We start from the raw sequence: 25,078 nt of genomic DNA, 5'->3' as shown, positions 1-25,078 counted from the left end.
TGATATTTTTGTTACTGGTGGAAGATATCCCAGTTACTGGCAGCAAGTCTGTAAGGGTCTGCAGCAACCTCAATTCTTGCCTCCTCAGAAGAAAGAATTCAATTGAGGGGCATAAGACAGAAAGAGATTGAGGCAAGTTTCAGAGCAGACGTGGAAATTTATTTAAAAAGCTTTACAGCAGGAAAGAAAGGAAAGTGAGTACACTTGGAAGAGAGTGTACTTGGAAGAATGTGTTAATCTCAGTATATTTTGGGGTTTTTCAGCTATCTTTCTGTTACTGATTACTAGTTGATTCCATTGTAATAATTTTGTGATTTCTATTTTTTAAGATTTGTCTTGGTTTGTTTTATGGCCCAGAAGGTGGTCTGTCTTGGTGAATGCTGCATGTGAGCTTGAGAAGAATGGGTATTCTGTTGTTTTTGGATGAAGCAGTCCATAGATGTCAATTGTCTATTATATACAGTTGGTTGATGGTAGTGTTGAGTTCAAGTATGTCCTTACTGATTATCCGCTTACCTGACCTGTCCATTTCTGATGGTGGCATGTTGAAGTGTCCATGTATAATAATGGCTTTTCTATTTCTCCTTGCAGTTTTATAAATTTTTGCCTCCTGTATTTTGGCATTCTTTTGTTAGGCACATGCTCATTAAAGATTATTATGTTTTTCTGGAGAATTGACCCCTTACTATGTAATGTTCTTCTTTATCTCTGATAACTTTAGTTGCTCTGAAATCTAATCTATCTGAAAATAATATAGCTTTTTCATTTTACAAATTTTAGCATGATATATCTTTCTCCATTTTTTTACTTTTTTGTTTGTTTGTTTCAGACAGGGTCTCTGTCACCCAGGCTGGAGTGCAGTGGTGCAGTCTTGGCTCACTACAACCTCCACCTCCTGGGTTTGAGGGATCCTCCTATCTCAGCCTCCTGAGTGTGCTCAGCTAATTGTTGTATTTTTTTTTTTTTTTTGCAGAGACAGGGTTTTGTCATGTTGCCCAGGCTGGTCTCAAACTCCTGGGCTCAAGTGATCTGCCCACAACAGCCTCCCAAAGTGCTGGGATTACAGACATAAGCCACTGTGCCTGGCCTCATCCTTTTACTTTTAATCTCTATGTGTCTTCATGTCTAAAGTGGGTTTCTTATAGACAGCATATAGCTGGGTGTTGTTTTTTGATTGACTCTGACAATAGTATGTAGACCATGGACATGTAAAGTGACTGGTAAATACTTGTGTTAATATCTACCATATTTGTTAGTATTTTCTATTCATTGCTCTTGTTCTTTGTTCCCATTTTCTGTTTTACTCCTTTTTTTGGCTTTTGTGATTTTCATTAAGCAGTTTACATAAATCCATTTTATCTCCTTTCTTAGTGTATCCGTTATACTTTTTAAAAAACTTTTTTATTTTAGTAATTGCCCAAGAGTTTTCAATATACATTCACAACTAATCCCAAGTCTGCTTTGAGGTAACATTGTACCACTTCATGGCTAGTGCAAATATCTTATAGTAAATTAGAATATTTTTAATTCCTCCCATCCCTTGCATCATTGCTGTCATTCATTCTACTTACATGGAAGCATATATGAGAGTATCATAATATATATAAAATCATATGTAATGAATACATTGTTGCTGTTATTTTGACTAAAGTATTTTCTGTTAGATTAAAAGAAAAATAAAAGTTATTTTTGCCTTCAGGTATTCTATCTCTATTCCCTTCCCCTTTCCTTTCCCCTTCCCCTTCTCTTCTCTTTTCTTCCCTTCTCTTTCTCTTGTTCTGTCACCTAAGCTGGACTGCAGTGGCACGATCATAGGTCACTTCAGCCTCAATCTCTTGGGCTCGAGTGAGTGATCCCCCCACTTCAGCCTCCTCAGTAGCTGGGAATACAGGTAAATGCCACCAGGCCCAGCTAATTATTTTTTTTTAAAGATGACGTCTTACTCTTTTGCCCAAACTGGTCTCCAACTCCCATCTTCAAGTGATCCTCCTACCTCGTCCTCCCAAAATGCTGGGATGACAGGCATGAGCCACTGTGCCTGGCCTTTAATGCTGTTTTTTTCTTTATGTAGATCCAAGATTCTGACTTACATCATTTTTCTTCTTTATGAAGAATTTCTTTTAACATTTCTTGCTAGGCAGGTGTATTGCAGTAGATTCTCTCAATTTTTGTTTGAGAAAGTCTTTATTCTTCACTTTTGAAGAATAATTTCTTAGGTTACAAGATAAATAACAGGCAATTATTTTCTCTGAACACTTAAATGAATACGTTTTTATTTAAGCAGATACATTCAGTCAAAACTTGGTTTTCTTTCCTTCAGTCCCCTCTCCAAATTATCAAAAAAACACATCAACAAAACTAGCTAAATGATTAACTTAATTACCTGAAACATTTTTATATTTACTAGCAAGTAAATAATCTTTTGATAATGAAAATAATATTTATTTTAGTCTTTCTTTTTGCAGATGATGGTAGACCTATATATAACTTTTTTATAAAGGAAAAATCAATGCCTTATATTTTATTCTAAGAAGCAACTGAATTGTGAATAGGGAAAATAATTGCAAGAGATAATGAGGGTATGTCTCTCCTTTTAAAGGTAGACATGAAAATAACTAGAATGCTGGCAACTGTTCTGATTTGTTGTTAAGACTTGACGATACTATAGTTTTGTGATTTAAAGGTGATTATATATCTTTTAAAGATTTTAAAAATAATGTTTCTGCAACTCCCTTTACAATCTACAGAGAAAGCAACCAGCGAGATGAATACTGCTGAGGACTGGGGCCTCATTTTGGATATCTGTGATAAAGTTGGTCAGTCTCGCACTGGGTAAGTATTCAGCGTTTCAAAGGATTTTTATTCTTCCTTTTTGAAAAACATGAAGGGGCATGTGCAGTGGCTTGCACCTGTAGTCCCAGCCCCTTGGTAGGATGAGGTGGGAGGATTGCTCGAGCCCAGGAGTTGGAGGCTGCAGCATGTGATGATTACACCCATGAATAGCCAGTGTACTCCAGTCTGGGCAACATAGTGAGACCCCATCTCTTAAAAAAGAAGGATCAGGAGGTAAAATATGTTGCCATTAAATTTAGTTTATAAAGAGAATATTTTTATTAGAAAAATTTGAAGAATCATCTGATTTAGGTTATATACCTTTTAACCAGTTAGGGTATCAAACATGACTGGTAAAAAGTTGATGCTGTAATCACCCTCCTTCATATTTTCTTCTGGAATCTAGTTTTTTCCACTGATTTTAGAGTCATTAGTGATCTCCCAGTTACCAAGATTCATGGTTATTTCTGAGTTCTTTTCTCCTTTGTCAGTTTTGCAACATTCCACCTAATTAATCACTTAGATGGAATTGAAAGAATTTTTTTCTTTCTACTGAAAGATTAAAGGAGTAGAATCTTAAACTTTTTGGCATATATTACAGAGCTTTCTAAAAAGTACAATAATTGGATTACTTGGTGTGGATATGAGTGATTGCTTCAGTTCCCAGGCTAACAGCATTTAGCATTAGCAGTTTCGTTTACTGCTTTGTGTCACACAAATGGTATTGTTTTATTTGTGCACTTTCATGTGAAAAAGATTAGGAAGCACTGCTGCATTATACTTGACTTTTACAGGGGTAATATTGAGACTTTGCCAGTGTCTTCTTTGCCTCTTCTTCCTTCGCCCCTAAATAAAGATGTTCCTAAAACTTTCCCTGATTCATTTTTTTCTAGGATTTTTTTCTTTTGGTCACACAACTTCCAGCTGTCTTTGTGTGGATGGCATTTGTATTTTCAGCTCTTCTTTCTCAAGCACTAGTCTTGTGGACAGTGCATTATTTCTGGATGTTCTGTATAAGACTTCATCTCACCATGAGAAACCAGAACTCCTGTCTCTTTTTGCTTTAAACCGACTTTCCCTCAGTTTTTCCATTTCTATTAATGACAAGATGATTCTTTCATTGCACTTAAAACTTGTCACCTCCCTGTTTATTATTTAATTCTGTCCATTTACCTTCATAATCTCTCTCAAAATGTTGACGTTTTAAAGTCTGCTTACTCAGGTTTTTGAGCATGGCCAAAATGGTGCAGAGGCAGTTTTCTTCAGGGGCTGTCTACCGTCCACACTAGCTTCTCTTGGCCCATAATGTCCTCTCCCATGAGGTTCCCAAAGATTCCTCCTAAATGTGGTCCCATCCATCCCCTTTGTTGTGTTTACATTTTAGCATATTGTGACCTGGTTCACTAATTTAATTGAAAATTTTTAACTGCTATGTGTTTCATATCATGTTCCCTTTTCTCCATTTTTATTTACCCTACTTTGGACATTCCTTGCCTTGCCTAGGCTAGGAAATTAACCCCCTGGCATTTTTTTTCATTTCCATCTCTTTTCTAATTCTTATATCCAGTTGCCATATAACAGCTGTGTTCATGTTACTCCCTTATCTTCTATACTGAGTTCAGTTTAAACTCCTTAGTCTTTTGAATCATTCATTTTCATTTTTTTCCCTCCTGTATAATATTCATTTCAACTATTTGAGTTCCAGTGCTTTTCTACCTTAATTTGATGCTTTTGATCCTTCTGTTTCTTGAGGATGGAGTGTTTTCCTCTTTCATTTCCCATCTCTGTGTCTCATATCCTTTAAGACCAATGTAGATATCACTTCTTCCATAAAGCGTTTCCTTATCCCCTTTACTGACAATGATATGATCTGCTGCATCTTTAAAGCACTCTATCAAAACTATTCTTATTTGTGTTTTTTCCTGCATTTTAGTAACTTATATCTAATGAACTTAAGTTTCTTAGATATAGTAACTCTAGTAGATTTGCTTTTGTTCTGCATGGGAAAGAAGCAAATAGCTTAGTAGTAGAGATCATGTACTCTGGAGAGAGATTGCCTGGGTTCAAATATTGGCTCTAGCCATTTAGCTGTGTCATACTGGGTAAGTATCTTATCTTTCTGGGCCTTAACTTTTCCAGTTTTCCACCTAAGAATAGTAATAGTATCATCTTCATAGGGCAGTTGCTGTGACTATGAGATTAGTTTTATCAAGTGTTTATAACAGTACCTGGCACATGGCTGAATGAGTTCAACTCGGCCCTTTTCTGATTGAAGTCATATTTTGTGACAGTTTCTGTTGAAGACTGGGTACCAACCTAGACCATTTCATGTGTATTTTGGAGATAAAAGTTTTATTTAGCATTACAGCTGCAAAGCCCATCCTCTTTCTCTTCACTCTGTTGGTTTCCTTTTTATCTTTATTTTGGCATTTTTCATTTTGTAGATACTTTCTATAATAATTGGACCAGTTGCTTAAGGTTGTCAAAAGGCAAACCCTCTTTTACAACTAGAAATATTCCATGTTTTTGCAGTTAAAAAATCAATTTGTAATGCATCTGAAATTCTGTATCATGTATAACAAAGCTGTAGAGATCAGTTTGTTTTTTTATGTTAATATTATTATACCAGAAAAGTTTATTATTTTCCCTATTTTATTTCCTTTTGTAGTTGAAATTTACTAATTTATAGCTTTAAAAAATATTTTTCTTTTTTTTAAATTTTAACTTTTTATTTATTTATTCATTTATTTCTCTAGATTCCTTTGAAGCTATAAAAAATATTTTTCATTTGGCTGCTTTTTGTTTTTATCCAGTATCAGTAGGGTGAGAAACAACCTCTTTTTTTTTTTTTTTTTTTTTAAGTTTTTCAAATTTATTTTTAAACTATATACTTTCTTTCAGTATATTCCTTAATATTTGAATTGACAATTGGGGATTTTAATTGACATTATACTAAGTCTATGAATTTACTTAGGAGGTATTTTCAGCTTCAGTAAATTCGATAATGAAGGTGGCTCTGTTTGTTCCTTTAGTCAGTGTTTTTTCCTTTTCTTCTTCCTCTCTCCTTCTTCTTTGTCTTCCCACTTATTCACTTAGTTTTGACTCCCTTAATAGTTTTTGCTCTCTGGTTCTTTTAAATCCCATTACGTTAATCTTCAAGCATTTATTGTAGGAATAAATGGGATATAGCTTGTTATACCTCTTGTTAATAAAGAGTTGTTTGAAAAGGATTAAATAATAATTGAGATACCATTCTAATATTATTGAGGTTTTTAAAAAATGTCAGGTCTTCAGTAATTGCTCATATATGCAGTTTCTTTCGAGAATACTGTTTTACACACATGTCCAGTTGTGTTTTTACTTTCTTGTTCTCCCTTGATAGTCTCATATTAGGAAATGGTAAACGTATGGGTCATATAGGACTATCATGGGCCCTGGGCACTTTTGCCTTCTTGGGTCCCTCTTTCTGTTAAAAAAATTAAAAATATCTTATAACTACATTGTTTTAAGGAAAAATATGTTAGAATTATGTATTAAAACATTTCCTCTGAAGCAAAAGCTCATTTTTTTCTTCTTATTTTAAAAGAAACTAAAACATTTTTGTGTACTTCTAAAATTATTGTGAGTCCTAGGCACTGTGCCTACATACCTAATGCATAAGCATTTACAGAATTGGGTTATATATTCACAGATCAACTTAGTAATAGCAAATTGTTAGGTTTCTTTCAGATGAGCACTAAACTATGGAATACTTATGGTGGCATTCCTAATATGTCATTTGTTTTTATTTTTGTGGTAATATATATAAAATAAAATGAACTGTGTTAAAGTGTTCAGTTTGGTAGCATTAAGTACCCTCACATTGTTGGGCAGGCATGCCCAGTGTCTCCAGAACTTATCCATCATCCCACACTGAAGCCCTGTGCCCACTAAACGACTCATTCCCCTTCCCTCTAGCTCCTCTTAACCATTTGTAATTTGTCTGTCATATTTTAAATCATTTTATAATTAGTATATGTGGACAACTTGTAGAAATCTGGTTTATGTTTAGTAGGAAGCCGTGATTGGATATGGGTTGTTGATGTTAGCATAAGAATGTTGAACAGTATTGTAGGCCGCCACTGAGGTATTCCAAATACCTGATGTGCTTTAGAGAAGACTAAAACATGTATGTGGGGTGAGAGGGTAAAGGGGACATGAGTTTCCCAGAGACAAATTCAGATAGAGACTTTTGAAGTAGAAGGATGTTGTAGATTGGAATGCAGTTCAGAAGTGATTTGTGATTTGGGCAACAATCTAGATTTAGACAAAAAATTATTACTGCCATTTGGTGTTAGCCTGAATCAAATTTTATAAAGTGCAGTGATCTTTCTAAGAGGACAGATTCAGAGATGGTGGAAGAACTTTAGGAGGAGCATTTCACTTTCAGTAATTTTGTATTTTTTAAATCAAAGTGATTTGTAACTAGTAATATATGGTAGAATTGTTTAAAGTAATCTGCCTTAGAATTATGGTAGTTTGAAAAATACTCTTACGTTTTAAAGGGGGAGAAAAGAGCTATTACTGTGAAGTTTCATTTAGTCAGAATTGTGACCCAGAAACGTGGCTCTCAGTGGTGGTGTGAAAAATTTTTAATTCCTTCTCTTAAAAAGAAAAAAGAAAAACCCATTTTCTGTTCTTTACACATATACATATGTATATGTATTTATGTTTGTCGATTTAAAGAAATGATACATGCTTATATAAAGTATTCTTTTAAAAATAAACATATATTCACATGGCTCAAAAGTTAAAACAGTTTAAGACGATGAACATTGACAGGTCTAATTCCTATCCCTGTTTCGCGGCTCTCATCTTCTGTAGGTTACCACTTCGGTTTATTTTGTATCTTTCCATTATTCTTTTACACAAATGGGAATACATTTTCCCCCAGTTACATGTAGTAAGCATATTGTATATACTCTTTTGCATTTATTGCTTAATTTTTTAATGTGTCCTGTCAATCTTAGAAGTGTATTTTTTTAAGTCTATTAGCATTGGACAAATTTAGAAATTATTTTCTAGTTTAACATCAATTTTGGTGTTATGTAGAATATCTAATACATATATATAATTATTGAATAAAAATTAATAATTTTTAGTAATTATCTCAATTTCAGAAAACCTACTAGATGTAATCCCTGTTTACTTCATTTAGGTTATAGTTTTTTTTTTTTTTTTTTTATCTTGAAATACTTGATTATGCTGAACCTAAAACCTTAACAAACATTCTGAAATTTTTTTCTGACGCCTCAAGATATTCACATGATTTTTAGTATGCAGTTTCCAGTGTATGAGTAACTAGTGAAGAATGCCCAGCCAATTAGGTCATATGATGGGCTGAACAGCCTTCATTTGTTTAGAAATCAAGAGAACTTTCACAATGATAATAGTAGTTTTCTTTAACATGTCTTCACATAAATAATTTTTCTGTGTTAGTGTTGATTGATTTGTTTATATTATCATATGTAAACATAGATGTAAAGGTAGATACTGATTATCCACAATAATAAGTTAAAGTTCTGTAATTGACTTCTAGATTAATTTTTGCTATTATTTTATATGTTAGCTGTCTTTGCTTAGCTTTAGCTAAAAATATAGTTGACTGAAGGTGGAAAGCATCATGTAATTTTTTCTTTACCTGACTAATGAGTATATTTTCCTACTAAATTTTTGGTTTATTCCAACAGAATTAGATAATATGATAGTCATTACTGATATTTTGTGAAAAATACAAATGTAAGCCTTTGGGAAGGAGTTTGTTAAAAATGTTTTTCCTTAGCTTTGAATTGTTTTGTCCTGGACTGGACTGTGACTATTTCCAACCTTCAGTAGGAAGTTGAAAGAGTATTTCCTGATTTTGTAAGGGAAAAATAATCTCTGATCTGGATATCCTAGAGTTGACAGGGCAGCATCAGGTGGAAAAAGAGACCTCTTTCAAGTCTTTTTTTTTTTTTCCCTATAATCATATTCTCATTTTACAGGACTTTATTTTTCAAAGTCTTTTAAGTGCTCTTTTAAGAATAATAGTCATGGCCAGGTGCAGGCGCTCACGCTTGTAATCCCAGCACTTTGGGAGACTGAGGCAGGCGAATCATGAGGTCAAGAGATTAAGAACATCCTGGCCAACATGGTGAAGCCCCATCTCTACTAAATATACAAAAATTAGCTGGGCATGGTGACACGTGCCTGTAGTCCCAGCTACTTGGGAGGCTGAGGCAGGAGAATCGCTTGAACCTGGAAGGTGGAGTTGTAGTGAGCTGAGATCGTGCCACCGCACTCCAGCCTGGTGACAGAGTGAGACTATGTCTCAAAATAAATAAATAAATAATAAATAAGAATAATAGTCATTTATTGACTACTAATTGCTTGACAGGCCCTGTTAAAGTGCCCTACAAACATTTTATTTAATCATCACAGCAGTTCCAGGTACTGTAGATTTTCCCAGCTTACAAGTGAGGAATCTAACCATATTTAGGATTCTTTTATATAACTTAAAATAAGGCAAGTGTTCCAGCAGAATTAAAGAATTGTTTTTTAAAACATGATCTTGATTTCCATGTTTTTTTCAGTTTTGTAACATGTCAGAATTTCTTTAATTCGTTTCATTCCCTTTGCATTAGTTGTTTTTTCTCTTATTCATCAAACACTTACTGAATACTGAGTATCATGCTTTGGCTACACAGTGGTGAATAAAGCAGGCATAGCCTTTATCATCAACAGTGCTGACATTGTAATGGTGGAAGATATGAAATAAACAGATAAACGGATGATGGTCAATAGCTAAGAAGCTAGTAACCAGTGTGCTATAATGGAAAATAAAAGGATAGATTGGTGTGAAGGGGTTACATTTATACTATAATTTTATTGTTGAGAAGACACAGAGTTCAAAGCAGTGTATCCCTGAAAGAGGCAGTAGCATGTAGGTGAATGCTGAGTGCTGCAAGGTAGAGAAAACTTGATGCCTTCTAAGAACTTGAAAGTTACAGAGTAGCTGGAGCAGAAGCCAGTTGCCCTGAATGAGCACAGAGTTGGGTATCAGAGTGAGTTAGAAAAACAGAAGATGACGGTTGGCATATAGGTTGCTTTAAATTAAGATGATAGAGGGTTTTCAATGATTGGTAGTGACAAGGTCTAATGACTCCAAGGTCCATCGGAGTTAATAAGATGTTATAGAAGTTGAAAAGCCAAGGTGTTGGAAGCATTGCGTACACTGTTATTAAAATCTCCGAGAATTAGGAGAGGAGTGATGTTGGAGTGAGAGGCAATGAGCCAGTAGCTAAAATAATTGACAGAAGGGGCATTTGAGATTTTTGAATGAACTGCAACATGAGGAGACTGACATGATCAGAGCTGGGCAGTTTTAGGAAAGAGGGAGAATGATTTGGAAGAGGCACGGGGAATGAGTGTACATTGCTAAACATAATGCATATCGAACAGATAGTACAGAGGTCAAGCCCCGGCACTATTTCTCCAGTTATTCACATTTTTCATTAGTGCATATATTTGTTACAAGATATGAACTAATATTGATACATTACTGTTAACTAAAGTCCATAATTTACATCAGGGTACGCTGTGTTTTGTGTAGGTTAATGGGTTTTGACAGTGTATATAATGAGGTATGTCTACCATTGTGTAATTCATGTATCTCTCATTACAGTACCATCCAGAACAGTTTTATCACTTTAAAATGACCTATGCCCCATCTGTTCATTCCTTCCCTTCCTCTCTTTGAACTTGAAACAACCACTGATCATTTTACTGTTTTCAACTTTTTTTCCAAATGTTGTCTAATTGGGGTCATAGACCATATAGCCTTTTCAGACTGGCATCTTTAACTTGTCAATGTGCATTTAAGGTTCCTCTGTGCCTTTTCGTAGCTCAGTAGCTCATTTCTTCCTATTGCTGAGTAATCTTCCATTATATGGATGTTCTACTGTTTGTTTATTAACCTATTGAAGGACATCTTGACTGCTCCCAGTTTTTGGTGATATTTAATAAAGCTGCTATAAACATTAATTTGCAGGCTCTTTGTTGACGTAGTTTTCAGTTCAGTTGGGTAAATATGTGAGGATATGATTGCTGGACCATATGGTAAGACTGTTTATCTTTGTTAGAAGCCACCAGACTGTCCCCACAGTCTCTGTATGGTTTTATTTTTTATATTCAAGTCTTTGATCTATTTGGAATTTATCCTGTTAGGCAGTATGGAGCGTGGTTCTAACTGTATTCTTTTCTATTTGGCTACCAAATATCCCAACACCAATTTCTGAATAGTCCATCTTTTTTCCTTCTGATTTGAAATACTTCTTTTACATATTATATTTGTATATGTATTTGAATCTATTTTCCATTTTGATTTATTGGTATATGTTTACACATTCTGCTATCACATGGTTTTAATTATTAATATGTTTTAACATTTGTCAGAACATGGTCTTCATTTTTAATTTTTTCTGAAGTTTTTTTAGATACTCTTGCCCCTCCCTGCTCTCCCTAGATAAACTTTCAGATAGAGTTGACTGTTCTAAAAATAAAACCTTCTTTTTAAATTGGCTTAGTTTTAAATTAACAAATTAATGTCTTTATGATATTAAATCTTCCTATCCAAGAACATAGCATATCTTTTTGTTTATAACCTTCAGTAGTGTTTTTTAAGTTTTCCTCTTAAAAGTCTTGTACATTTTTTGTCATGTTTCTTATGAGGTATTTTGTCCTTTTTGCTGCTATTTCAGTGGGATTTTTCTTTCACTGGTTGTTTGGGAACTTCCTTTCTTAAAGGATGGATGAGATTAGAGCATCTGTGTATCTGGAAGAGAATGATGCACTGTGAGGGGGAAATTGAGATGATGATTCAGGACAGAATCAGGATAACAACAGGAGCCAAGTCGTTGACAAGGCTGTAGGGAACGGGATCCAATGGGAGCTGGTTTTTCTGTCTTTACTTGCCTAGACAGTGGTTTTAACATTTTTATTTTACTAAGTCTTAAAAACACCATATATTTTATAGAATGAGAACTGTAGAGTTCTAATGACTGTAGAGCTTGTTTTGCAGATGGGAAAACTGAAGATGTAAGATTTTAATGTGACTTGTCTAAAAAGAGTGAACAGAGGCAAAATTAGAAATCAGATTTCTTTAACTCCCATTTTATGTTTTTTCCTACCTTCACTGTGCTGTGTGCTTAAGTGCTTCTATGAGCAGTTATATTTGAAGGTTAAAATTATGAATCAAGCCATACCAATCTTATAGTAAAGTTTTTGATGATTCCTGCCTCCCCCGTACATTATGTTACATTGTGTTTTGTTTGACTGAAATATACCTTAGTGTTACATTGTCTGGGAAACTCAAAATACTGTGGTACTGAATTTAATCCTCATTGTTTGGTTCCATATGTAGTTCTGTTTACCTCCTTTTCTAGTGAAGTCCTTTGGGACTTACATGAACATGTTTGTTAAATAGTCAACATCACTGTGTGTATTTATCTATATTCATGTTCCATTATCTCATAAGAAATGCCTACTTAGTAAGCTTAACACTAAGGGAAGAATTTTATATTTGTACTCTATAATTTACCCCTTTTTATGTGTTGTGTGGATTATGTTTTATGCTGTGTGTGTTACAAATCAAATTTGCATTTTGAATATGTTCATATATAAGGATTGCATTATTTCTGTTCTGATTTCTTCTGTATTTTTAAATTAGAATTTTCTTACAGTCTCTGAAATGCTTTCACACTTATGAAAGGCATCTAAATAAGGATCTATTCAATATTCAAGGAATGGTTTATTATCTGTTAATTTCTAAAAATATTTAGTTCATTCAGCAAAGATTTGAGTTCCCATGTCTTTCAGCTCCTGCATGCCTGCTAGGTCCTGGTATACTAAGACCTATCAAAGCTATGCATGCACATACTCCCCCTTCCTCCAGCATAGACATACATATGTCTTTGAATGGTAAGCCATAGTAAAGCTTTTTTCATAGCATTATAGACGAAGATGTAAAGTTCAAATCACTCGAAAATAGCTTTGAAAGCCACAGTTGTAAAAGTAATGAGAAAGAATAAGACATTTTTGTGCTTTCAAGAACTAAAATTGTTTAGAGTCTCTAAATCCCTGGCATGAGTCTAGGAGTTTGGTATTAACATTCTGTTAAGGAGGTATTAGACACCTCCCCTTTTACCGATGAGGTCTGTGGAAGCTTCAAATCCTTTTTCTACTGTATCACAATGCTGCTTTTGTTTGGCAGTGGTTTTCAACTTGGGTGGTATTGCTCCGTTAGGAATGGTTTCAGGTGTCCCATGACGGGTTGGTTTCTATTCATGTTGATCAGTAGTAACTAGCAGGGATCGGGGATGCAACATGCCAGATAGTCTTCCACTATGAAGAGTTTTTCTGTCCTGAATACCAAGAAGTGTCCCTACTTAGAACCCTATTGCTAGGGTCCTTGTACTTTTTCAGCCTTACTTCATAGGTGATTAGAGGTTAACCATGCAAACATGTTTGTTAACTATGTTTTTTATTATTGTTGCTATTGATAATTTCTGTTTTTGTCATTTTTCTTTTATATTTGCAGTACTTTTAGGCAAATACCCTGTGATTTTGTTAGGCCCTGGGAGAGGGATAATGAAGAGGTGATATCCTCATTTTGAAAACGTGATTGAAGAAAAAAAAAAGAAAAAAAAAAAAAAAAAAAAGGGGAGAAATGCCAGATGTAGGTGATGGGGAGGAAGGCAGCAAATCACACTGCCACGTGTGTACCTATGCAATAATTTTGCATGTTCTTCACATGTACCCCAAAACCTAAAATGCAACAAAATAAATGGGAAAAAAAAAAAAAAAAAGAAAAGGTGATTGGTCTAAAAATTACTGATTAATTTAGTAATATATGCAGGAGTTAGAATTTAAATTTACTGCCTTTTCAGTGACAGTAACAGTAATTTCCTTAAGAATGTAAAACTTTCCTGTCACTTCTCAGCATATGGTTTTCATGATACTAAAAAGTACTTTCCAACTGAGATACAGAGATATTTGAAATGAGAGACTTTTCAGAAGTTTTATATAGCACAGATGTCACAAATCTTGACTCCTTTTTCCAACAGTAGCATTAAATATTCTTGGCTTCCTCCTTATCTATAACGGAAATACCTTTTCAGGTAATCTCACTAACTGGTGACTGGAGCCTAATATTAAGCTGTGGATCTCTCATAACTATGCAACAATATACATATAAATAGACATTTATAAATAATATGGTGACATTGTTGGAAACTTACTGTGGATCATTCAAAGAAATTTGAAATTTCCTTGTTCTTGGAAAAGAGAATTGCAGGAATACAAAATTGCTTTTAGTTTTCTTTGATCCCCTGTCTGTAGAATTGAGCTGTATCATATACATGTTTAACCTACTGAATTTAACTGTATTTTTTTCCAGCTGCCTCAGGTTTTTTCCCTAAAAACTTGTGCCTGCCAATCCATTTAGTGAGCTTATATGTGTTGTCTAACAATTACAATTCCCACTTTTCTCATAGCGTCAATACCTCACTGTGCTGAGGGCCATCCTTGCTCAGAGTACGTGTATTTTATCTAACATGGTCTTGTATGCAAGCCAGCTTCTTCAACTGGTGCTTAAAGTAACAGTTTTGCTTTAATAATTGAGGAGAAGTTGGCTGTATTGGACATATTTGAGAGATGGTTCATGAGTTCTCCAATAGGTAAATCCCTAATCAAAGAACATAGATTAACTACAGTTTTGGCCTTACACCCTAACTTTGGAAATTAACCTTAAGAAATGTTGCTCTTCTGTGACATCTTACAATAGTGTGATTTGTGTGATGGTCATTTGTCAAATGATAAAAGAAATAGATATTTTTAGGTGGAAAACTGGGAAAAGTGAGAGAGAATTCTCCTTTTCCTGTTCTTGTCCCTGTCCCTGACCCCTATCTTTTTCTTTTCCCATCTCAAGATAAGGAAAAGAGAGGATGTGTCTTACAAAAAGTTTTAAAATACCAAAATGGGGTTTTAAGAAGCTTTTTGAGAGAGAGGAGGATTTGCCCACCCTTTAAAAAGGTAGGTGATGGAAACCTTTGGTAGACTCTTCTAAGTGCTTGTGAAGATTTTCTATTATCGTGTATTTTTACAAAATATTTTATTTGTGTTTATTGCCATCCGTCTCTTCTCACATCCTCTGTTCCTCCCAGCACTACTTACTGTGCGTTTTCCTCCCTTATCATGGTTTTATTATAGTTCTATTAACTACATTTTATGAAAGCATGTACGTTTTCCACTTAGCAAACTCAGTGGAAGATACACAGAACTTGGTGATAAATAGAGATTTATAAGGAAAATGAGTTATTCTAAATATTAATTGTACAGCAGCGAAAAGTGGTATTTTTAGTATTCAGCTCAGTGACCCTTTTTTGAGCATCGGCCGTGTTGAAGGCACAATTCTAGGCCCCATTCACAATGACAGTGTTCTAACTTCAGTCACTGGAGAGCAACAGCAGTTCCTAAATAATTCTTATTTTCATTTTCTCAAATTTCAGTTGAGAGTGTGTTATGGGCCAGAGGGCATGGTTAAGGAGTAGCATGCCAAGGATGAGCTATGTAACCCTGGGCCCTGCCTTCAGCAGCCCTCAAGATGGGGAAATAAATAGTTATGGAAAAGAACTCCACAAACCAACCTAACAGACGAAAGGTATTAAATGCCAAAGCTTTATCATGTGGTGGTGAAGAGCACAGACTCTGGAGTCAGATTGTCTACTTGTAAGGTTCTTAGCGCAGCATCTAATACCAAGCAGGCACTCCCTAAGTGTTAACTTCTAGTGTTACAATGATTATCTGACAAATTTAGTTCACTATTTGAGTTTGCAGCTGGAATACCTAACATTCCAGGCACAGCTTGATGTGAGGAGCTGTCAAGGGCCTGTGTTCCTCAGCTTAAGAGATGGGTAAGCTCTGATGTGTAGGAGGAGTAGGCATTGACTAAGAACAGCAGGGCGGGAGAGTCCTAGAGAGGGACTGGAGGTCAGAGAGAGCAGGGCGCTTTGGAGAAGTGACCCAGAGATGAGATTCATGGGTAGATTTTGTTAGCCTGACTTAATTTGGGCTTTATAAACTTGAAGTAAATTTATTTAAGTACATATTATGCTTCAATTATGTTTAAGCAAAGATTAAAAGAAGACGCAAACAATTCTAAATAATATGAGTTAGTACTATTCAAACCTACCAGCTGTCAGCATTTGTTGGAGGCTATTCTGGTTGTCCCTTACTATACAACTCAGTAGTAACCATCCAAACACTTAGCTTAAAAGAGCAATTTATTATATCTCAAAGTTACGTGGGTTAATGGCTTGCCTGGGGTCTCTCATGAAGTTGTAGTTAGATGGTGGCTGGGACCAGGGTCATCTGAAGGCTTCACTGGGATGGATGCTTAGTATGGCGAGCAGTGATGATTGGCCATTGCTTGGGATCTCACCTGGGCTATCAGTTGAAACTCTTACCCAAGGCCTCTGCTTGTGGCTTGAGTTTCTCACAGAATGGTGGCTGGGTTCCCAGAGGGAGCATCCTAAGAGCCAGTGCTCCAGGAGACCCAAGTGTACGCCACGTGGCTTCTTATAAACCTTGAGTCTCAGAAGGTCACTTCCACTATATTTTATTGGTCAAGCAAGTCACGGAAGTCAGTCCAGATTCAAGGGAAGGGTTGTTAGATGTCACCTCTTGATGGGAAATAGTAAGGTCATATCGTAGAAAAGTATGTGGGAATGGAATTATTATCATGGTTATCTTTGGAATTCATACTTTGCCTAAGGCCTGTTCTATAAATGTTGAATCAGAGCTTTGAACTTAACAAAACAATGAAATACAACATTAGAAAAAAATAATTCTAATAAAATCGTAAATTTCACTTTTGATACTTTAGACACTCTGTCCTTAAGAACTGAAACGACAAAATGTGATACAAGGGTTTCTTCATTTTTTTAATCTAACATTTAATTCTGACTTTTGACTTGGAAAAAAATGTTCTGTGTTGAAAGATCTACCCATTTGTGTATATTTATAAATATCAACAGCTGATAGATATGGAATCTTAACTGATTAGGTAGTCATAAAAATTTTCTTTTATGGTACCTTTTTATGGTTTGGTTTTAGACACATGGCCTGATAAAGCTTTTAGTTTATGAAAATTCATAAAAGCCAAATTAAAGATAATAGCATTTTGTGGCGAGGTGTGGTGGCTCCCACCTATAATTCCAGCACTTTGGGTCACCAAGGTGGGTGGATCGCCTGAAGTCAGGAGTTAGAGACCAGCCTGGCCAACATGGTAAAACCCTGTCTCCACTAAAAATACAAACACTAGCTGGTTGTGGTGGTGCCTGCCCATCATCCCAGTTGCTTGGAAGGCTGAGGTGGGAGAATTGCTTGAAGGCGGAGGTTTCAGTGAACAGATATTGCACCACTCCAGCCTGGGAGACAGAGTAAGACTGCGTCTCAAAAAAAAAAAAAAAAAAAAGAGGTGATAGCATTTACTGAAGTTGGTAGTTTTAAACATGATATTATAATTTATATAAAGTTTGGACAACCATTTATGTTTATATTACAGTTTTATACAGAGATTCACTTTAGTTTTGGAAAAAGACACTAGGATATACTATAAACTTCATGAAGCCGGATCAGTCTCCTCTTGTTCACTACTTTATTCCTAAAGCCTTGCATAATACTTGTCACGTAGAAAGTTTAATGAGGATTAGTTATGGAAAGTATTATTAACAGAGCTCTTTTGTACCTATTGAATTTTTTTTTTACAGTGTCACTGTAGTTTTTATGGAGATGTTTCACCCTGAAAGTCTTGCTTACCTAATTGGATTAATCCAAAGCACTGATACATACAAATAGCTCTCTATGTGGTAGAATCGAATTATCAGGGTATGAACAAGAATGAGAAGTTTTCTTAATTTACCATTAGATCAGAGAAGTGACTGCTGATATAATTCATTAAAAAAAAATCTCCTTTGCACATTTGCTTTAAGAACCTCAAGTTCTGCAGAGTTTGTGTTTTGTTTGGGAAATTAGAAAATACTATTGCAAAAGAAAGCACAGTGGCATCGTTTGGTTATTTGTGTCTAAAGATTGATTAAGGAAGGTTCACGCCTTAATTTTTATTTACTTCCAGGCATGAGCTAGCTTGTTTTTAATGGTTATGACTTTCCCATAGAAACCGAATTGTTGGGAGTGGCATGATGGGGCAGGAGCGGGAGTGGGGAGGATCTGATAGAGAGGAGCTCCATATTAAATCTGCCTTCTTTGAATTTGGCAGTGCAGTTTGTTGAGGCGAGTTGGAGTAATATTGGTAAATAATGAAATTGACTTTGATGCTTTCAGTTCATCAGCTGACGTATGCTGTGTGGGCAATTATGTACGTTCCTGCAAAGTCTATTTTCTGTCTGATCTGTGATTTGAGAAAAAGACACTGGAAGCTGCAACGGTGTAGAAATACTGCCCCCTTTCCCCTTACTCTCTTACGAACTACGTGACCCAGATCTGTTCATTTTGTGGATGAACATGGTTTTGGCTGTTGTGACCATAACATCCAATATGCCTTGGACAACTGTAGTTTATGCCTGCTGTTCCTCTGTTATGTCCAGTTAGCATAACAAGGGTACTTGTTTAGACGATGAATTATATAGACACCATACTTGTAATCGACTTTCATTTGTCATTAGGAGGATAATAGCCATAACTCACTTTAAATTCATTTATTATCCCTAAACCTTTTAAAAAATTGTATTTTAACCATACTTTTCATTAAATGGTAAGATTTAATAATTTTATATGTACGTGTGTGTGTGTGTGTGTGTGTGTGTGTATGTATGTATTTAAAGTTCAGTGTTACTTATCTGGTAGAAAATGTAAAAAACTGAATTAAAAATGCATACGACAGAATGAGATAGTTGATAATATTGGGTCAGTTCTATTTTATAGACAATTCTGAAGGGATTTTTGAGCTAGTATCCAAAAAGATACTGCTGTGTTTGCACAAACAGGGTGTTTGTCAGCACTTAGGAGCTTTCTCACTGGCTTTGCAACTCAGTCCTTTTTATGGCACAGTAGCCAATTTTATTTTGGTGCCAGAGATATCTTTGCCTTGGTTTTTACAATTTTGGCGGTGGCAAAACATCCAAACAACATAGAAATGTCTAAAATAAAAAGGAAAAATTCCATTTCAACACCCCTTTCCCTACTACCCTTTCCAAAAGTCACCATTATGATTTGATGATGATTATTATTTTTTTCTTGTTGCCCAGGCTGGAGTGCAATGGCACGCTCTCAGCTCACTGCAACCTCTGCCTCCAGGTTCAAGTGATTCTCCTGCCTCAGCCTCCTGAGTAGCTGGGATTACAGGCATGTGCTACCATGCCCAGCTATTTTTAGTAGAGATGGGCTTCACCATGTTGGTCAGGCTGGTCTTGAACTTCTGACCTGGTGATCCATCCGCCTCAGCCTCCCAAAGTGTTGGGATTACAGGCGTGAGCCACCCCACCCGGCCAAGAAAAAAGTTTTTGAATTAAAAAAAAATGGAATGCTTGACATGTAATAGACATTCAATAAATATTACTTCTTTTGTGTATTGTTTCTCCCTTCACTATGCTCTTTAGGTGGAAGCAGCCTAACAGGCAGTTGAACCTCCTTAAAATCAGGAATCCTACCTTGTATTCTAATTTTTCTTTGTAATTATTAAAAGGAATTTTTTTAAAAAATTACAGTACTAACTATACTTAAGCGTATTCCTTTACTTTCCAGGGCTCATTGGAGTTCAAATTGCTCCATAAATGTTTTCATTTTTAAATATATATATATTTCACATACCATCAGATTTACCATTTTAGAATATATAATTCAGTAGGTTTTAATATGGTCATAAGTTTGTGCAACAGTATCTAATTCCTGAGCAGTCATCCTCCCAAAAAGAAACCTGTAAGCATTAGCACTCACTCCGATTCCCAAATCTCCCCATTCCTGGAAACCACTAATCTACTTTCTATCTGTATGGATTTGCCTGTTGTAGACATTTCATATAAATGGAGCTCTGTAATACGTATTCTTTTGTGACCAGCTTTCTTCATATAGTGTAAGTTTCTTTTTTTTTGAAACAGAGGCTTGCTCTGTCACCCAGGCTGGAGTGCAGTGGCACAATCTCAGCTCACTGCAGCCTCCACCTTCTGGGTTCAAGCAATTCTCCTGCCTCAGCCTCCCAAGTAGCTGAGATTACAGGCACATGCCACTGTGCCCAGCTAAGTTTTTGTATTTTTAGTAGATATGGAGTCTCACCGTGTTGGCCAGGCTGGGCCCGAACTCCTGACCTCAAGTGGTCTGCCCGCCTCGGCCTCCCAAAGTGCTGGGATTTTTGGCGTGAGCCACTGTGCTCAGCCTCATGTAGTGTAATTTTTTTGAGGTTCATTCATGTTGTAGCTGGTATTAGTACTTCATTTATTTTATTGTGGTAAAATATATTTAATATAATATTTACCATTTTAATCATTTTTAAGTGTATTATTCAGTGGCATTTAGTACATTCATAGTATTATGCAAACAACACCACTATCCATTTTCCGAACTTTTTCATTGTACCTGTGAAATGATAGCTCTCCATTCCCCCTCCTAGCCACTGGTTATTTCTTTTTTATGTTCTATCTTAATGAATTTGTCTAGTCTAGGTACCTCATGTGAGTGGAAACATAGAATCCTTTTGCGCTTTTGTGTCTGGCTTATTTCACTTAGCATAATGTTTTCAAGTTCCATCCATGTGGTATAGCATGTGTCAAAATTTCCTTAAGGCTGAATAGTATTTCATTGCATCACATTTTGTTTACCCATGCTTTTGTTGATAGACATTTGGCTGTTCTGAATACTATCAATACTACTTTGAACATGGGTGTATGAATATTGGTTTGAGTCCCAGCTGGATTATATGCGGTTATGCTTAATTTTTAAGGAACTTCCACACTTTTCACCGTTTCTGTACCATATTACATTCCCATTGGCAATGTACAATTTCACTACATCCCCTCCAATACTTGATATGTGTCCTTTTTTAAAAAAAATATCCAGGCTGGGCGTGGTGGCTCACGCCTGTAATCCCAGCACTTTGGGAGGTCGAGGTGGGCGGATCACAAGGTCAAGAGATCGAGACCATCCTGGCCAATATGGTGAAACCCTGTCTCTACTAAAAATACAAAAATTAGTTGGGTGTGATGGCACGTGCCTGTCGTCCCAGCTACTCGGGTGGCTGAGGCGGAAGAATCGCTTGAACCCAAGGAGGCAAAGGTTGCAGTGAGGTGAGATTGTGCCACTGCACTCGAGCAAGACTCCATCTCAAAAAAAAAAAAAAAAAAAAAATTGCCAGCCTAGTGAGTGTGAAGTGGCATCTCAGTGTGGTTTTGATTTGCATTTCCCTAATGACTAGTGATGTTGAGCATCTTTTTATGTGCTTATTGGCCATTTGTACATCCTTTTTGGAGAAATGTATATTCAAGCCCTTTGCCCATTTTTGAATTGGGCTGTTTGTTGTTGAGATGTAGGAGTTCTTTATATATTCTGGCTGTCAGTCCCTTGTCATATATATGATTTGGAAATACTTTCTCCCATTCCGTGGGTTGACTTTTCTTTATTGATGATGTCCTTTAATGCAGAAACTCTTTTAATTTTGATGTTTAATTTGTGTATTTTTTTAAAAATAAAGAGTTGATGCTAATTTTTAAACTTTTAGTGTAATTCACCAGTGAAGCTTTCTATTCTTGGGATTTTCTTTGTGAGAGGTTTTCTTAATCAGTAATTTAGACTTTTTACTTGTTACATAGGTCTATTCAGATTTTATTTCTTCTAAAGTCAGTTTCTTTTCTTTTTTTCTTTCAACACCTAAGCTTATCATAGAGTTAGTTTTAATAGTTTCTGTCTTTGTAGGAATTTGTCCGTTTTAACTAGATTATCCAATGTGTTGGCATAAAGTTGTTCACAGTGTTTTTAAAAATCATTTTTATTTCAGTAAGGTTGGAGGAATGTTCCCTCTTTGTTTTCTGATTGTAATAAATGGAACCACATTTCTTTCTTGGCCATTGTAACCAAAGGTTTTTCAATTTTGTTGATCCTTAAAAAAAAAAAAAAAACAAACTTGTGTTTTCATTGGTTTTTCTCTATTGTGTTTCTGCTGTCTGTTTCATTTATTGCCTCTCTTTGTTGTTTCTTTCCTTCTGCTTTGCTTGCTTTGTGTTTACTTGCTCTAAAGTTTCTTAAGGTAAAATCTTAAGTTATTGATTTGAGATCTTTTTCCCTGATTCTTTCGATTGTGGCAAATTACACATAGCATAAAATATACCATCTTAATGGTATTCAATACCTGCATAATGTTGTGAACTGTAGTCACCACCTGTCTCCAGAACTCCTTAAAACTGAAACTGTATACCCATTAAATAATTAAACAATAACTCCCCATTCCCTGCTTCCCAGCCCCCCTGACAACCACCATTCTACCTCTGTCTATGATTTTGACTATTCTTTTTTTCTTTCTTTTCTTTTCTTTTCTTTCTTTTTTATTATTATTGTTTGGATATATGGTCTCACTCTGTCACACAGGCCGGAATGCAGTGGCACAATCATGGCTCACTGCAGCAAGCAATCCTCCCACTTCAGCCTCTTGAACAGCTAAGACTACAAGTGTGTGCCATCATGCCTAGCTAATTTTTAAATTTTCTTGTAGAGACAGGGTCCTGTTATATTGCCCAGGCTGGTTTCTCACTCCTGGGCTGGAGCAATCCTTCCACCTTGACCTTCCAAAGTGTTGGAATTATAGGTATAAGCCTATACATATAGGTATATGCCTGGGCTTGATTTTGACTCTTAGTACCTCATCTAAGGGGCATCATACAATATTTGTCCTGTTGTGATAAGCTTATTTCACTTAGCATAATGGCTTGAAGATTCATCTCTGTTGTAGCATATGTCAGAATTTCCTTTTTATAAAGGCTGAATAGTATTCCATGTACCACATTTTACTTATCCATTTATGTGTCAATGGACACGTGGGTTGCTTCTGCCTTTTAGCTATTGTGATAGTGCTGCTATGAACACGGGTATACCACTATTTCCTTTAGACCCTGCCTGCTTTTAGTCCTTTGGGATATATGCGCAGAAGTGGAATTGCTGGAGCATATGGTAATTCTAATTTTAGTTATTAGAGGACCCATTATACTGTTTTACACAGCACCTGTACCATTTTACATTCCCACCAATGGTGCACAATTGTTTCCGTTTCTCCACATCTTTGTCAACACTTAGCATTTTCTGTTTGGTTTTTCTTTATAGTACCCATCCTGTTGGGTGTGAGGTGGTATTAAGCTCGTCTTCTTCTTTTTTTTTTTTTTTAACGTAGGTGCTTATAGGTATAAATTTTCTTCTAAGCACTGTTTTTATTGCACTCTTAAGTTTTCTTGTGTTATATTTTCCTTTCATTAATCTCAAAGTGTTTTCTAATTTCCCCTGTGATTTTTCTTTGACCCATTGGCTATTTAGGAGGATGTTGATTTTTACATATTTTAATTTTCTACATTTCTTTGTTCTTTCATATTTTATTCTGTCTTTGGATAACAAGCTTTCTGTGATTGTTGTCTTTTTAAATCTGTAGGGACTTGTTTCATGGCCTGACATTGTTTATCCTGTGTAATGTTTCTTATACACTTGTGAAGAATATATTATATTATTTTTAGTTGAAATAATTTATAGATGTTGATAATGTATTGTTAGTAGAGGAAAGTATATATCATTTTAGTGTGATGATTTAATATTTTGAGGCTATCCTTCTTTTGACTTATATAAAGAGCTCCCTATGTATGTTATCTTAATTCATTGTGAGGGACATCTGTGGCTAGAACATAGAGTGTTTTCAAATTTACTGATCTTTCATTCTTACCTGATTAATTCCATCCACTTTTTAATTTTACATATATTTTGTCTCTGGAATTTTATCTGGCCCCCCCCCCTTTTTTTTTTTTTCCTAAAGATGGGGGTCTCACCATGATGGCCAGGCTGGTCTTGAACTCCTGACCTCAGGTGATTTACCCACCTCGACCTCCCAAAGTGGTAGGATTACAGGCGTGAGCCACCGTACCCGGCTTATCTGGGCTCTTTTTAATATACCATTTCTTTCATAATTATGTGGATGATTTCTAGTATACTACATATAATAGCTTATGTAAAGTCTTTGACTGCTAATTCCATGTCTTTGTTATTTCTGCATTCTCAGTTGACTGAATTTTCTGCTAGTTATGTATGGTAGTTTTCTTCTTTATATCATGTCTTCGTATCATTTTATTGAATGCTTAGTATTTTGAATTTCACATTGTTGAGCATCAGGTGTTGTATTCCTGTTAAGGAGTGTTGGACTTTATTTTTTCAGAAGTTGTTACATTTGTCTGTGGCTTATTTTTAAGTTGTTAGGCTATATGTGGGTATAGTTGAGCTGCATTGGTAGGGTCTAAACTCTTCTGTATGTATATCCATGGAATGCTCTGGATTTTCAATAGATGCTTCACTTTGGTCTCATCTCTGACCACTGTGTGAGCTTTCGGATCTCTTTAGCATATCACCTTTGGTCACTTTTTGACCAGTTTCTTGGAGTTTTTCACCTGTGCCCGCATGGCTTTTTCAGAAAGTCTTCACTGATACTTGGGAAGTACCTCTAGGCAGAAAGTTGAGGCAAACTTCTGGCTTATCTAATTCATTTTCCTTCTTGGAGAGTCTCATTCAGTACTGCCTGTGGCCTCATGTCTCTAAACAGTTACCTTAATGTATATTTTAAGTCTATTTTTCCAATTTTCTAATTGTTTACAACAGGAGTGTAAGTCTGGTCTGTTTCTCCATCATGGTTGGAAGTGTTAAGTCATGGCCTACCATTTTATTTTCAAAGCTTTTATTTTCCCACCCAGAATTAGCCTGAAATGCCTCATCAATGATTGCTAAATAAGAGAGCCTGTTAATTTTGTCGGCCGGGCACGGTGGCTCACGCCTGTAATCCCAGCACTTTGGGAGGCCTAGGTGGGTGAATCACCTGAGGTCAGGAGTTCAAGAAGCCTGGCCATCATGGTGAAACCCCATCTTTATTTAAAAACAAAAAAAAAAAAAAAAGGAAGAAAAATTTAAAGGAACTAGTTTACAG

At 35.7% G+C, this 25,078-nt stretch overlaps 1 protein-coding gene and 1 long non-coding RNA gene across 5 annotated transcripts in view; one reads left to right on the top strand and one right to left on the bottom strand.

Annotated features, from left to right (window-relative positions):
• STAM (signal transducing adaptor molecule) overlaps positions 1 to 25,078 on the top strand; it is a 64,945-nt gene that overhangs the window by 11,788 nt on the left and 28,079 nt on the right. For 2 of the 4 annotated variants that reach the window (XM_032243957.1, XM_032243961.1), the window contains exon 2: positions 2,748 to 2,832. The exons of 1 other annotated variant lie outside the window; for it this stretch is intronic. In XM_032243957.1, the coding sequence (XP_032099848.1) occupies positions 2,748 to 2,832 (85 nt within the window). Of the gene's footprint in view, positions 1 to 2,747; positions 2,833 to 14,836; positions 14,941 to 25,078 lie in introns of all 4 variants that reach the window. One more of the 4 variants, XM_032243959.1, reaches the window with a different exon arrangement.
• Positions 1,762 to 25,078, bottom strand: part of LOC116527140 — a 25,704-nt gene continuing 2,387 nt past the window's right edge. The window contains exons 2-4 of the long non-coding RNA XR_004258405.1: positions 14,268 to 14,276; positions 6,768 to 6,769; positions 1,762 to 1,772 (exon numbers count right to left, since the gene is read on the bottom strand). This is a non-coding gene — a long non-coding RNA (uncharacterized LOC116527140). The remainder of the gene's footprint in view (positions 1,773 to 6,767; positions 6,770 to 14,267; positions 14,277 to 25,078) is intronic.

This window comes from Sapajus apella, unplaced genomic scaffold, assembly GCF_009761245.1.
Source record: "Sapajus apella isolate SASKATOON/1434 unplaced genomic scaffold, GSC_monkey_1.0 scaffold53, whole genome shotgun sequence".
Taxonomy (NCBI): Eukaryota; Metazoa; Chordata; class Mammalia; order Primates; family Cebidae; genus Sapajus; species Sapajus apella.
Note: the sequence above shows the minus strand (reverse complement) of the source record. Positions and strands in the feature narration are given on the sequence as shown.